At 40.0% G+C, this 13,371-nt stretch overlaps 1 protein-coding gene across 4 annotated transcripts in view; it reads right to left on the bottom strand.

The window, feature by feature from the left end:
- Positions 1 to 13,371, bottom strand: part of LOC122815412 (serine/threonine-protein kinase PAK 3) — a 1,296,647-nt gene that overhangs the window by 272,831 nt on the left and 1,010,445 nt on the right. For all 4 annotated transcript variants that reach the window (XM_044087883.1, XM_044087885.1, XM_044087884.1 and 1 more), the window contains one exon: positions 8,459 to 8,633. In XM_044087883.1, coding sequence (XP_043943818.1) covers positions 8,459 to 8,633 — 175 coding nt within the window. The remainder of the gene's footprint in view (positions 1 to 8,458; positions 8,634 to 13,371) is intronic.

The following is a 13,371-nucleotide window of genomic DNA, read 5'->3' as shown; positions in this document are numbered from 1 at the left end:
GCTCAACCTTTCTGCGATGGACAATCAGACTGGCAGTGGAGATACAAGGTCCTCAGAGAATGGACAGCTCAACCTTTCTGCAGTGGACTCAAAAATTCAGCTGGAGCTAAAGAGACTTGAGTTGGAGGCCAGGTGTTTGGAGATAGAAGCCAAAGACAAAGAGCGTCAGAGGAGGCATAAGAGGGAAATGCTGACTCTTCACCAGAGTCATGGAGGAAATGGGGAAGGGAATAACTGGACCCCGGAAGCACAACTGGTCAGTAAATTTCTTCCGCAATTTAAAGAGGGGGATAATTTTGATAGTTTCATTCATATGTTTGAGAGGGTATGCAAACAGTATAGTGTTGACCAAAGGCTCTGGGTACAGTTCCTGACCTCCTTACTCCATGGGAAAGCTGTAACTTTTTTATCAAAAATGCCTGATTCTGTCTGTTTTGAATATACTGCTGTAAAAAATATCTTTTAGAATGTTTTAAGCTAACACCTGAAATGTACAGGGAAAAGTTTTGTGAGCATAGATGCACGGTGGATAAAAATGTATGTAAATATGTTGCTGAACTGAGCACTTATTTTCATAGCTGGGTGAGTGGATGTCAGGTCACCACTTTTGAAGACTTGGCAGACCTTTTGGTGAGGAAGCAAGCCCTTAGCACTTTGCCTGAGGACATGAGGATCTGGTTAGCTAATAGACAATGTGCTACTTCAGATGAGTTGGGGAAGAAGGGAGACCTATATCTGGCATGCAGGGCAGCCCTGCACAGGAAGGGGACCCCCAGTACTGCTCATGGATCTAAAGGAACCCATGGTGGGCAGCACAGACTGCCCCAACAGAATCTGCCAGTAGCAGGGGCAGCCACTAGTCCAGGTACATGCCCAGGAGCTATGGTTAAATGTTTTGAATGCAACCAGTGGGGCCACTTGGCATACAAGTGTCCATGGAGGCAAGGTGGGGAACCAAAGGTGAGGGAGCCAGTAAGTGGGGAAGACAAAATGCCAATAGTAGGTTGTCTTGAGACAACAGAGGTCTGGAACTACCATCCTGCAGATGTCCTGAGAGGGAAGGATTTGGATGAGGCAGTACCATGTACTTATGCAGTTATACACGGTCAGGCTAGGAGACAAGCATGTGGGTCTGGTAGCCTGGTGAAGACCCACACAGACTGCATACCTGCAGCCAGGACTGGTGAGGTGGTTACTTCAGGGAGGGAGCTACTCGGTAGCAGTGAAACTGAATGTGAGCCACAGCTGCTTGTGGGTAGTGATGTTCCCTTGGACAGGGTAACTGCAAAGGTAGAGGTGAGTAGTAGTATCCAGGCTGACAGTGAGGCACTACTGTCAGAGGATGCCAGACTTCCTGTGGAAGAGGAGCTGGGAAGGGTTACAAGGAGAGGGTTGAGACAGGCTCAGTTCTCAGACCCCACATTGCAAGGCCTGAGGGAGGTAGCTAGGGAGGCACCTGATTCTCAAGGAAAGGGGGAATCTGTATACTGGGATAAAGGGTTACTATACAGAGAGTGGACCCCTGAGGGAGGGCTAGAAGGTGAGAGAGTACAGCAGCTGGTAGTGCCTAGAGCCTACCTTCTGGCGCTTCTAGCCATAGCCCATGATATTCCCTTTGCAGGTCATATGGGCATAAAGTGTACAAAGAGGCATATAATACAGATCTTCTATTGGCCTGGAATTTCCAGAGATGTAACAGGGTACTGCAGGACCTGTGAGCAGTGCTAAAAGGTAGGCAAGGCAGGAGACAAGGTGAGAGCTCCTTTGATGCCTTTGCCTGTGATTGAGGAGCCATTTCAGAGGGTAGCTATGGATATTATGGGTGCTCCAAGTACCCCAAGTTCCACAGGGAAAATTTATATCCTAGTGGTAATGGGTTATGCTACATGATACCCTGAGGCGGTGGCTTTGTCCTCCATTGAAGCAGAGGACGTGGCAAATGCTTTTTTAGAGATTTTCAGCAGGGTAGGTTTCCCAAAAAAAATCCTGTCTGACAGAGGTGCCAATTTCATGTCAGATCTGCTGGCTTGTCTGTGGAAGTTCTGTGGGATGAAGCATATGAAGACCACCCTCTATCATCTCCAGACTAATGGTCTTTTTGAGAGGTTAAACTCTACAATCAAGTCCATGCTACGGGCATTTGCAGAACAGTTTAAGAGGGAATGGGACAAATATTTGTCCCATCTGTTGTTTACTTACAGAGAGGTTCCCCAGGAATTCACAGGTTTTTCACCCTTTGAGTTGCTGTATGGGCATAGGGTGAGGGGACCTCTAGATTTAATTTGAGATGAGTGGGAAGGTGAGTGTGAGTCTCACAGGAAGTCTGTTGTGGCATATGTCCTAAACCTCAGGACAAGGCTCAGGGAACTCACGGGCTGGCAGAAGCCCAATAACAGAAAAAGATGTGGTATGACAGGAATGTTTGAGCTAGAGGGTATGCTGTGGGGCAACAGGTAATGGTTCTCATTCCTGTCAGACACAACAAACTGCAAGTACCTTGGCAGGGACCCTACAAGGTGGTAAGAAAGGTAAGTGATGTTAATTATATGGTGGAAGTGCTAGGCAGACGGCAGGGGCACAAATTGTACCATGTTAACATGATGAAACCTTACCATGATAGGGAGGCCCTTGTGCTGAGCATTTGCAGTGGATTGCAGGAGGAGTCTGAGGGAGATATGGGGACTGATCTCCTCAGTGAGGCTCGGGCTGACACCTCGGTGGGAGGGGTAGCGATGTCCCAGCAGCTATCTCCTACCCAGGTTCGAGAAATCTGAGCAGTGTTGCAGGAATTTGGGGACATGTTCTCTGGGAAACCAGGGTGCACCCACCTGGTGCAGCATCAGGTGGATACAGGACCCCAAAGGCCTATTAGGCAGGCCCTTTACAGGGTGCATGAGAGAGTCAGACAGACTCTGAGGGAAGAGGTACAGGAGATGTTGGAACTAGGGGTGATTCAAGAGCCCAACAGTCCCTGGACCTCCCCAGTGGTGCTGGTGCCAAAGAAGGATGGCAGCACTTGGTGCTGTGTGGACTACAGGAAATTAAATAGTCACACAGAGTTGGATGCTTACTCCATGCCTAGGACAGATGTGGCCCTAGAGCAGCTGGGTGGGGCTAAGTATCTTACAACCATTGATCTTACCAAGGGTTACTGGCAGGTGCCCTTGACTCCCAGTGCTAGAGAGAAACCATCCTTTGTGACTCCTTTTGGCTGGTATGAGTTCACAAAGATGCCCTTTGGGATGAAGAATGCCCCAGCGACTTTCCAGAGGCTGGTGGAGAATATCCTAGCAGGACCAGGAGGGTTTGCCCTTGCTTACCTAGATGATATTGCCATCTACAGCCATTCCTAGCCAGAGCACCTTCAGCATGTCAGGGAGGTGCCAGGCAGACTACAGAGGGCAAGGTTGACCATTAAGCTGAGAAAATGTCAGGTGGGTATGGCAGAGGTCTCCTACCTAGGACATAGAGTGGGGAGTGGTAAGATAAGGCCAGAACCTGCCAAAGTGGAAGCCATTCAGGCATGGCCTGCACCTGTTACCAAAAAGCAGTTGAGGGCATTCTTAGGGACAGCAGGGTACTACAGAAAGTTAGTCCCTAGTTATAGTACCATAGCTGCTCCCCACATAGAACTGACAAAAAAGAACAGGCCAGATAAGGTAGTGTGTACCCTAGCATGTGAGCAGGCATTCCAGAAGCTTAAAGAAGCTTTGGGAGGACCCCCTGTGTGAGCCAGTCCAGATTACAGTAAAGAATTTGTTGTGCAGGTGGATGCTTCAAACCATGGGGTGGGGGCTGTACTTAGCCAAATTTCTTCAAAGGGGGAAGAACACCCAGTGGTTTATCTCAGTTGTAGGCTCCAAACCAGGGATGAATGCTATGCAGCGGTAGAAAAGGAAGGTCTACCGATAGTATGGGCACTGCAGAACCTTCAGCCTTATCTGTATGGAAGAAAATTCACTGTAATGACAGATCACAACCCCCTAGCATGGTTAAACAGAGCCAGCCAGCAAAATGCTAAGTTGCTAAGATGGAGACTGGGGTTGCAAGCATATGATATGTCAGTGCAGCATCGGAGTGTGGTTAGCAATGCCAATGCAGATGGGCTCTCAAGACAGGAAATGGGGTGAGGTACACCCAGATAGACCTAACCTCTCAAGTGGCATTTATCAAGGGTCACTTGAAAAACTAGTTTGAGTTCTCCAGTGGGGAAGAGATGTGAAGACTGGTAGAGAAGCATGAAGGCTGCCAGCCTAGATAGATAGAATTTTATAAATAATTCTATCATTTGTAAATATAAATGTAAAATACAGGCTTGTTTCTTAAAAGAAAGAAAACACTGTAAAATGTGAAGTTAATGATTGTAGCAACATTGCCATCTGCTGTAAGGAAAACTAAGCCAAGCATTTCAAATGTTCTTTGAAATTAAAATTATGTTTTGTATGTCCTTTGAAGTTAGAATTTGGAGTCGATGAGTCTGGAATAAGAATCCTGCCTATTGTTTTAAGGCTAAAATTAATGGACAGAATTTACACATGGAATGTCCTTTATTACTCTAAGTGTAAAAGAATATAAATGCAGTTTCGGTGTGGCCTTGTCCTAGGAACCAGGAAAGTGTAAACAAATGATGTAATGTTTTTATCAGAACTGCGGTTTCAATTTAAACAGTGAGAACCAGAAATTATTAAGCATTTTGATCTTGGATATCCAACTTATCAGCACTCTGCCTGTTTCTTAAGTAAGTTATCTTAGAAGCATGTTTTCTTGTAGAAATAGCTAGGACTATAAAGATTAGACTAAGTGTTTTTCTGTCATGTCAGAACTGTACTACGGAATTATATTGAGTTTGTGTGTGATCTCTGAACTCTTGAACAGCACTGTGGTGTAGTAGTATTGTCTTGTGTTTTAGTATTTATTATTAAATATTTTTAAAACCTCTTACCTGTGGCTGGTTTATGTAGAGATAAGCTAAGCTCTAGATAGTACATTGCATATTTATAGAGTTAATTTGGCAAGACCACTCTAATAAGCCTTAAGACTGATTGGTCACACTTACCAACTGGATAATAATATTGCACAGCAATAATTGGACACCCTTTTAAGGGCCTTTGCGTAACTGATAATTATTAGCTGGTGGTGGCAGTAATTACTACTGTATAGCCTGGGTAAAGGGGCACAGCTGGAGAATCTGTGACAGCCTTTCCCAGGAGTGTCTGTGAAGTTGTATAAATACTTATCTCAAAGTTTGTGTGTGTGTGTGTGTGTGTGTGTGTGTGTGTGTGTGTGTGTGTGTGTGTGTGTGTGTGTCAGCTACCTGGGCAAGGGCACGAAGCACTAGTGGGACAGAGAGGGTACTGGAAATTAGCTTGCCAGCTAGGCTGAGATCTGGCCCTATAGCTGTGCCAGTGGGGAGTCTTATTGGGGACCTGGGGAGCAAGGGAGCAACCAACCCCAGACTGACTGTGATCTTTGTGTGCACTTAAGGGAAAATGTACTTTACTGTGTGTATTTGTTATCCTTTCCTCTTATATGAGACACCCTCTCTGGTGTTAGTGGTGATGATTGAGGCTCCTTGATTGCAGGGCCAGGGCACGGGTGTCACACATACATTTACATGATAAGATGGAAAGTAATTTGACAAAAGCTTGTAGTTAGGTATGTCCACAGTAAAGACAAGATATGCAATTGATTTTGAGTGCAGACATTCTGCAAACATGTCTGTTAATATAAGCTTTGCAAATGAATGTCAAATGCTAGGGATGAGATAGAGGAGGATAAAGTATACAGAGTTAGCTAATTACTGTAATAAAAAATATTGGTTGTGAAAGGACTGCTTACAAACAACAAACACTTAATATTGAATATATTTTATGTGCTTATATTTCCTGTTTTTACTTTCCAAAGAAAGCGTATAAGTACTGTTTTCAAGTATTTTAGTGTACAGACATTCCTTGTGTTTACAATATATGCTTAAGTTTTTGTATAGTTTGAACACTGAAATAAGGACAATATTGACAAAAAAAATGTACAAACCTGATGTAAATACCTATTGATAAATTAATTCAAAAATAGTCACAATTTAAACAGAATTTTAGCACATGTACAACCATTCAATTTGCCCTTTTCACACCAAATATTGATTTATTTCTTTTAATTCTTCCTCGTGGTTTATGAAGTGATTCAGTAACAACCATTAAATACAGATAATCTGCTTCCTATTTACAATCTTGCACCATATCAATTTAAGAAAACAATTCTTTTTGATAGATATGACAACTCAAAAAACATATTTCTGTGCTAAAAATCTATCAGATTGTCTATTTGTTTCGAAAAGCTATTTATTTGTGACAGAACTGAATTCTCAGGTAGATTTAAATACTTTAAAGCACAAAGGAGTGTCTTCTAGGATCTACTATTAATATTTTCTGTGTAGCTTCTCTTCTGATTTTAATATATCAATGAATTGTTCTTGCATTCATCTCTTATATTTTAATCAGTTTGAAAATATAAGCATATATTCATGTATTACTGTTGAAAATAATCCAGCATTTTTCCCTCCTTTGTTTGCCCTTTTTACTATTACTTCATGCATTTTTTTTTCAGATCCTATAAAGCCATCTATACCTCCACGCAGTCATCTTTTTATTAAACTAGTTGTCCTAGTGAGGATCGTGGTGGTACCAAACCAAGTAGCATACCTCTGACTTCCCTAGTTCAAGCTACCATTTCCAGCACATCCTTTGAGATCCCAGAACATTACCATGTAACTCAGAGATACCAACTGTCTAAAACATGCTAGGTTTGCATCTGGCTCTTCTCCCATCATGGTATACCTGGTGTACGTCCGGTGCAAGACAGCCAGGAGATTGCACACTAGGTGATTAAACCATCAGAAATCACTCCTTTCAAGATGAAGTACCAGTGACCTTGCTCCAAGGTCCACGTGAACTTTTAAGTTATTCACTGTGTCATGGAATCTTAGCACAGCTACCCTGCAAATTAACCTCATTTCTGTCACTTGTATTTGCAATCTCATGCTTTGAGTCACCACCAAATGCTTATGATAAGGAAGGATGGGCACACACACTAACTAATTGGAATACAGTGTCACAGTTCTCATTTCCCCACAACTGTTGGGTAAAATACAGGGAGGACTTAGACCACTGTACCAATCAGCTGTTCAGTTTCCCCGTATCCTCTTCCTATACCATCTGCCTGTCATTTTCTTATCTGCAGTTCCAGAAATTGGCATGAAAATGTAGTGAGTGTAAACCTACACTTAGAAAGGTCAGTGAGTGGCAAATATTATGTCAGCGTTAATGTGTAAACCTACACTTAGAATGGTCAGTGAGTGGTAAATATTATGTCAGCTTTAATGTGTAAATCTACACTTAGAAAGGTCAGTGAGTGGTAAATATTATAAGTCAGCTTTAATGTGTAAACCTACACTTAGAAAGGTCAGTGAGTGGTAAATATTATAAGTCAGCTTTAATGTGTAAACCTACACTTAGAAAGGTCAGCGAGTGGTAAATATTATAAGTCAGCTTTAATGTGTAAATCTACACTTAGAAAGGTCAGTGAGTGGTAAATATTATGTCAGCTTTAATGTGTAAACCTACACTTAGAAAGGTCAGTGAGTGGTAAATATTATAAGTCAGCATTAATGTGTAAACCTACACTTAGAAAGGTCAGCGAGTGGTAAATATTATAAGTCAGCTTTAATGTGTAAACCTACACTTAGAAAGGTCAGCGAGTGGTAAATATTATAAGTCAGCTTTAATGTGTAAACCTACACTTAGAAAGGTCAGTGAGTGGTAAATATTATAAGTCAGCTTTAATGTGTAAACCTACACTTAGAAAGGTCAGTGAGTGGTAAATATTTTAAGTCAGCTTTAATGTGTAAACCTACACTTAGAAAGGTCAGTGAGTGGTAAATATTATGTCAGCTTTAATGTGTAAACCTACACTTAGAAAGGTCAGTGAGTGGTAAATATTATAAGTCAGCTTTAATGTGTAAACCTACACTTCGAATGGTCAGTGAGTGGTAAATATTATAAGTCAGCTTTAATGTTGAATACTTTGAACATATAACCATTAGTTAGCACAACAGGTGTTAGCCATGCAAACATCAAAAATGGGTATTACTGCACTTAAGAATATTAGGGTACGCAGATGATTCTGGCTTAGTCAGGTTGCAGCCAATAAGACATGAGCTCTCGCTTTTAGGGTGTTCTGCTTCTTACTTAATATTTCAGCTTGAAATGCAGCCTATTGCAGTGACTAATGCTTGTGGTGGTACTACACAAGGCTAATCTCCCATTTCACACAAGTGTACTAATACTCTAAAAGTGAGTATGCAGGTCACACGCTTCAGCTCTCAGCAAACACATCAATTAATGTTTTTTTTTTTTCAGGAGAAATGTAGTGCTTGGCAGGAAAAAGAAAAAGAAACACATACTTAGTCGTTCTAAAATCTCTTCATCTGTCATCTTTGACTTTTTTCTCTGTCGGTCTGTATGTCTGTACAAAGTGCTTGTGCTTGTCTTGTCAGGCAGTGAGGTCACAGGAGACACAGGAGCCTCCTTAGCTGGTGCAGGTAGAGTAATGGGTTCAATTACGGAGCGGGTATAAATCTGAAAGAAAAAAATCGAGGAATAGGTATGACACTAAATTAGAAACTTTTTATATATAGCAACTGCATTCTGATGGTTAATACAACTTGGCAATTTTGCAGTTTCTCCCTTTTGAGATGCTTCTTCCTGCCTGGAATATAATTAAGCTATAGTATCATTTAATGGTGTTTGATTACAACAATATAAAAGGAAGATGCAATCTTCTATGGGCTTCTCCAAAATATTTCTTAGCAATGCACCTGTTACCTTATCAGAAGGAATAGCTCCGAGTTCAATATGTCAATACATACCTGTTTGGATGTCATTATAAAGTGTTCCTTTTGAAATTCTGAAAACAACATCTATTCTTGGAACAAGTCCCATGACAAGTTACTAAGCCTGAGTTTACAGTATGCTGAAGAATTCCCTTTACACCAAGCTATACTAATCTAATGCTTAGTATATTTATTTCTTTATTAACAATTGTTTAACAAGAATGTCCGAATGGGTAATAACATTTTCAGTGGAGGTTCAAGGAGAAAAGTTCCAGAGAGTTAAATAACATCAAATAAAACACTTGTACAAATGTAATTGAAAAATGCATATATACATAAAGTATGATGGTGAATGCATAGGATACAATATAACACGAGGAGACACCAGTGATGTAAAAAATAAAAATAAATTAAAAAATGATGATTAAATATGACAATCAGTATATACTAGTCTACTATGCTAGGAAATAAAAATAAAAAGATACAAACCCACTCTAACAGTACAGAGAGGGCTGGTGTTGAAAGGCATATGGATAATGTGATGAGAGGTTAGGTTAGTAAATATAAAGTATTTGCTAATATAGATCATACTGGTGAAGTGCATGGGCATAGCCATGAGTTAGTGAGAAATTCTTTGAGAGAGATCATAAATACACAGTGTGTGTATTTATGTGTGATGTTTCTGAGACCAAAGCAACTTTGCATGAGGAAGAGTTGAAACCCAGATGTCTTTCTTGAGCTTTCTTTTAATGCACCTGCAAATGTCAAACTTAAGGGGTTACTCACTTTTATATTCTTCTGCTGTTTTCATAGAATGTTATGTTTTGCTCATTTTAAGCCATGGTATTCTAAAGGGTAAGATTTGGAAGGATTGTATAAACTGCCAGCAGACTGATTTCTTATCTTGTAAAACCTTGTATAAAAGGAAAGGAGAAGTCATAAAACATCACTGGCTTCTTGGAATGTCATTATAATTTTTTGTTCCCTCTGCCTTCACATTCTTGAAACTCTCAGCAGGACTTCTTTGTCTAAAAGTAATCATCATACTTCCACAGACCACTTCCAGGAAAATATATTTACAGATAGATTGCTACGCTTTAGGAAAGAAGTATTTCCTCACTTTGATTATGACCTTATAAGGTCCAGATGGCACCATCTAGTGGTCTGTCATCTTAAATGTTGGCACCATAGTGGTCTGTCATCTTAAATGCTGGCACCATCTAGTGGTCTGTCATCTTAAATGTTGGCAGTACTATAACTCGTGGTCTTATCAAGGAGAACATATTTTGGGTCTATATTACAACATTGAAGTTTCAAAACTTCGAATGTTCTAATATCGAACTCTATTCAGCGAAAGCTGAAAACGTCGAACATACAGAACAGCAAATTTTTTCCAAAGGAAAAAATTTGCTGTTCCAAAACACATACACACAACACAAGCACACCAAACAAACAGCAATTCACACACATACACCTAAAATCTTACACCTAATCCTAACTAACTATCCACTTACTTTAACCCAAACCCTAACTCTAAGGTCCATCACTATTGCACACTCACCTCACCTGCGCCCTAACCCTAACTCACCTACCCCACCCTAACCCTCACATCCACACAATTGCACACTTACCTGACCCGCGCCCTAACCCTAACTCACCTAACCCGCCCAAATCCTCACATCCACACAATCGCACACATACCTAACCCGCGCCCTAACCCTAACTCACCTAACCCGCCCTAACCCTCACGTCCACACAATCGCACACATACCTAACCCACACCCTAACCCTAACTACCCTAACCCACACTCAATCGCACACTTACCTAAACCCGACCCATAACTTTCCACCACAGCACTGAAAATACCGAAGCAACAGAAATGAACAACCAAATTCTTTCCCTAGGAAAAAATTTGGTTTTCTGTTGCTTTGATATTTTCAGCTTTCGCTGAATAGGGTTCGATATTAGAACATTCGAAGTTTTGAAACTTCAGTGTTCTAATATAGACGTCATATTTCTTCCTCATCTCTTAAAGAGAAAACTGATTTTTTTCTTGGTTTACTCATTAATTAATTTTGTACATCAAAATTATGATATTGGTACACATCTCTTAACCAGAACAATGCTAGAAGTTTATAAAGGAAGACAGAAAAAGACAGAAAAAGAGCGACATTTTTACTGGCTCATGATAAATATCAGCAGATGCAGGAATAATAGGAAGGACAGTTTTACAACTTAGTATAAAGCCATGCTGCGCTCTGACCAAAGCCAGTGTAAACTAACCAGTTAGCTCCAGCCGAATACAACTATTTCAAATGGGATAACATTCATTTCAAAACAATGTGATCGATTTGCTAATCATAACCAATTTTTTTTCAGAAATGTATTCAAGTAATTCACCTTGACAGCTGTCAGCAAAAGTCAAGAGCTGAACTGCACATCAAAATAGTTATTCTTTGTAGTACATGGACCTTTAGCTGCACCCCAGTGTATTTTAACTTACAGAGAGGAAAAAGAGAGTAGGCATGCAAAACATTGTACAGCTTTGAAAATGTAACAGACACAGCACTGTCATACTGATCATACTGACAGCATACAGAGGTAAACATGTTTAAAAGTTATTTAGTATATTTTACTTTACCACACTGTGTGTGTGTGTGTGTGTGTGTGTGTGTGTGTGTGTGTGTGTGTGTGTGTGTGTGTGTGTATGAGCATGAAATATATTGCCACACTTAAGGATGTGAAATATTTTAGACACTGTTTTGTGGCGGCTGCTGTTATTTCTCTAATATGAGAATAGTGCTTAACAGTCCTGAAAGGTAGTTAATGGTTATTAAGCACCCTTCTTATGACAGAAAAGTGCTTACAAAAGCCATCTTGTTCTTGATTTTGATGCAAAATTGCATCAATCCCTGTAATGCAATGTTGTTCACTAAAATATATCAATCTGTGCAGGATAATAATGCTTCAAAAAGTTTTATGGGAAATGCATGCTGATGTATTATAGTCAGTGGGGGAAACAGGTTTCCTTTCTTGCTGCCACACAATATGGATGTAGCAGTTAGTTGTTGGGACAGGTAGGTATAGAACGTATGTAACAATTTATCTGCAATCTAATTTTAAACAGGACAGACCATTTCTGTACATTTCTCGATTAAAAAAAACAATAAGTGACACGGTTTGATGATCTATTTTATATATTACATATACTGGCACATGCAAAACACAGAGAATATCCAAAATTTGTCATGCTCAAGAATTATGATTTGGATGAAGTGTTAATATGCCACAGTGTAACAAATTAAGTTGTTACCTAATAATACAACGGTGGTAGGAAAATGGCACAACAACATTTATTCCTCACTATAAAAAGAGAATGAGTCTCATTACACAAATTTAAGAAAAACAACTTGGACCCATGTTGCACTGGTCAGAGATATGGATCCAATTTAAAACATATTTCAAATTTTACAGTGGCCATTTACTAAACAAAACAAGATATTCTCATACTGTAAACAGACTCAGGATATGAACAACAGTAAACTTCTCTTCCCTGGAACCCCCCCATTTACTAAAAATACATCTGACAACCCATTAAACTAAAGAGAACTGCTGGGATTCATAGCCAAATGACACATAGTAAAACACTAATTAGCAGCTATGTGAGGGGGGGCAGGAACTCAAAAGTCAAATGTATAAAGCATTTGCAAACTGCCTGAGATAGCCCAATGGACACAAGTATCCCTTTTGAGGAGTAGCCCAGCAGTACTCTCTAGTGAAGTGATCACACAGATGACAAATGAAGGCTGAGGGACTAAAACTGTGCTACAGGAAAATGCTCAGAAACAGCTCACAGCCTTACTTATTTGTACTAACTGGCAGACAAATTGTTGTAGCCCGAATACAATACATTTCACATCTTTGTGCCTGCAAAAAAAAATCTAAATTAAAAATATATTCATATCTAAATAATTAACATTAAACTCATGAACTGCAAATGGATAATTTATTCACAGGTAAATAATAAACACACTGTCAATATTCAACAAAACAAGGAAACAAAGGGTCATAGCTAAAGATCATGTCTCATATGATGTTGCTCCTATTTACTACAATCAATTCCTTCCTGTACACCAAAATTACTCTGGGATGCATAAACCAAGTGATTATACATACAAATAAACACACAAACATGACCATCAATTACAGCACATTGTATGACTACATAGTCATCAGATATTTACTTACTATCAAATGAATGCACACATACACAAATAATGACCTAGACGTGTATTTCAGCTCACTGGTATGAGTAACATGCAGTTCAGTAAACTTGCCCTTCCCATTCTCTTAGCTCAAGAATCAGGGATAAACACCCAAAATTAGGAATAAAAATCAGTAGTGGTCTTATATACTTAGAAAGTTGCTAACTTAGCAGGCTTTGCATTAGCAAGTATTTTCTGAAACGTATAAATTCTGCAAT

The sequence above is a fragment of the Protopterus annectens genome, chromosome 11.part0, assembly GCF_019279795.1.
Source record: "Protopterus annectens isolate FY-2018-M chromosome 11.part0, PAN1.0, whole genome shotgun sequence".
Taxonomy (NCBI): Eukaryota; Metazoa; Chordata; order Ceratodontiformes; family Protopteridae; genus Protopterus; species Protopterus annectens.
Note: the sequence above shows the minus strand (reverse complement) of the source record. Positions and strands in the feature narration are given on the sequence as shown.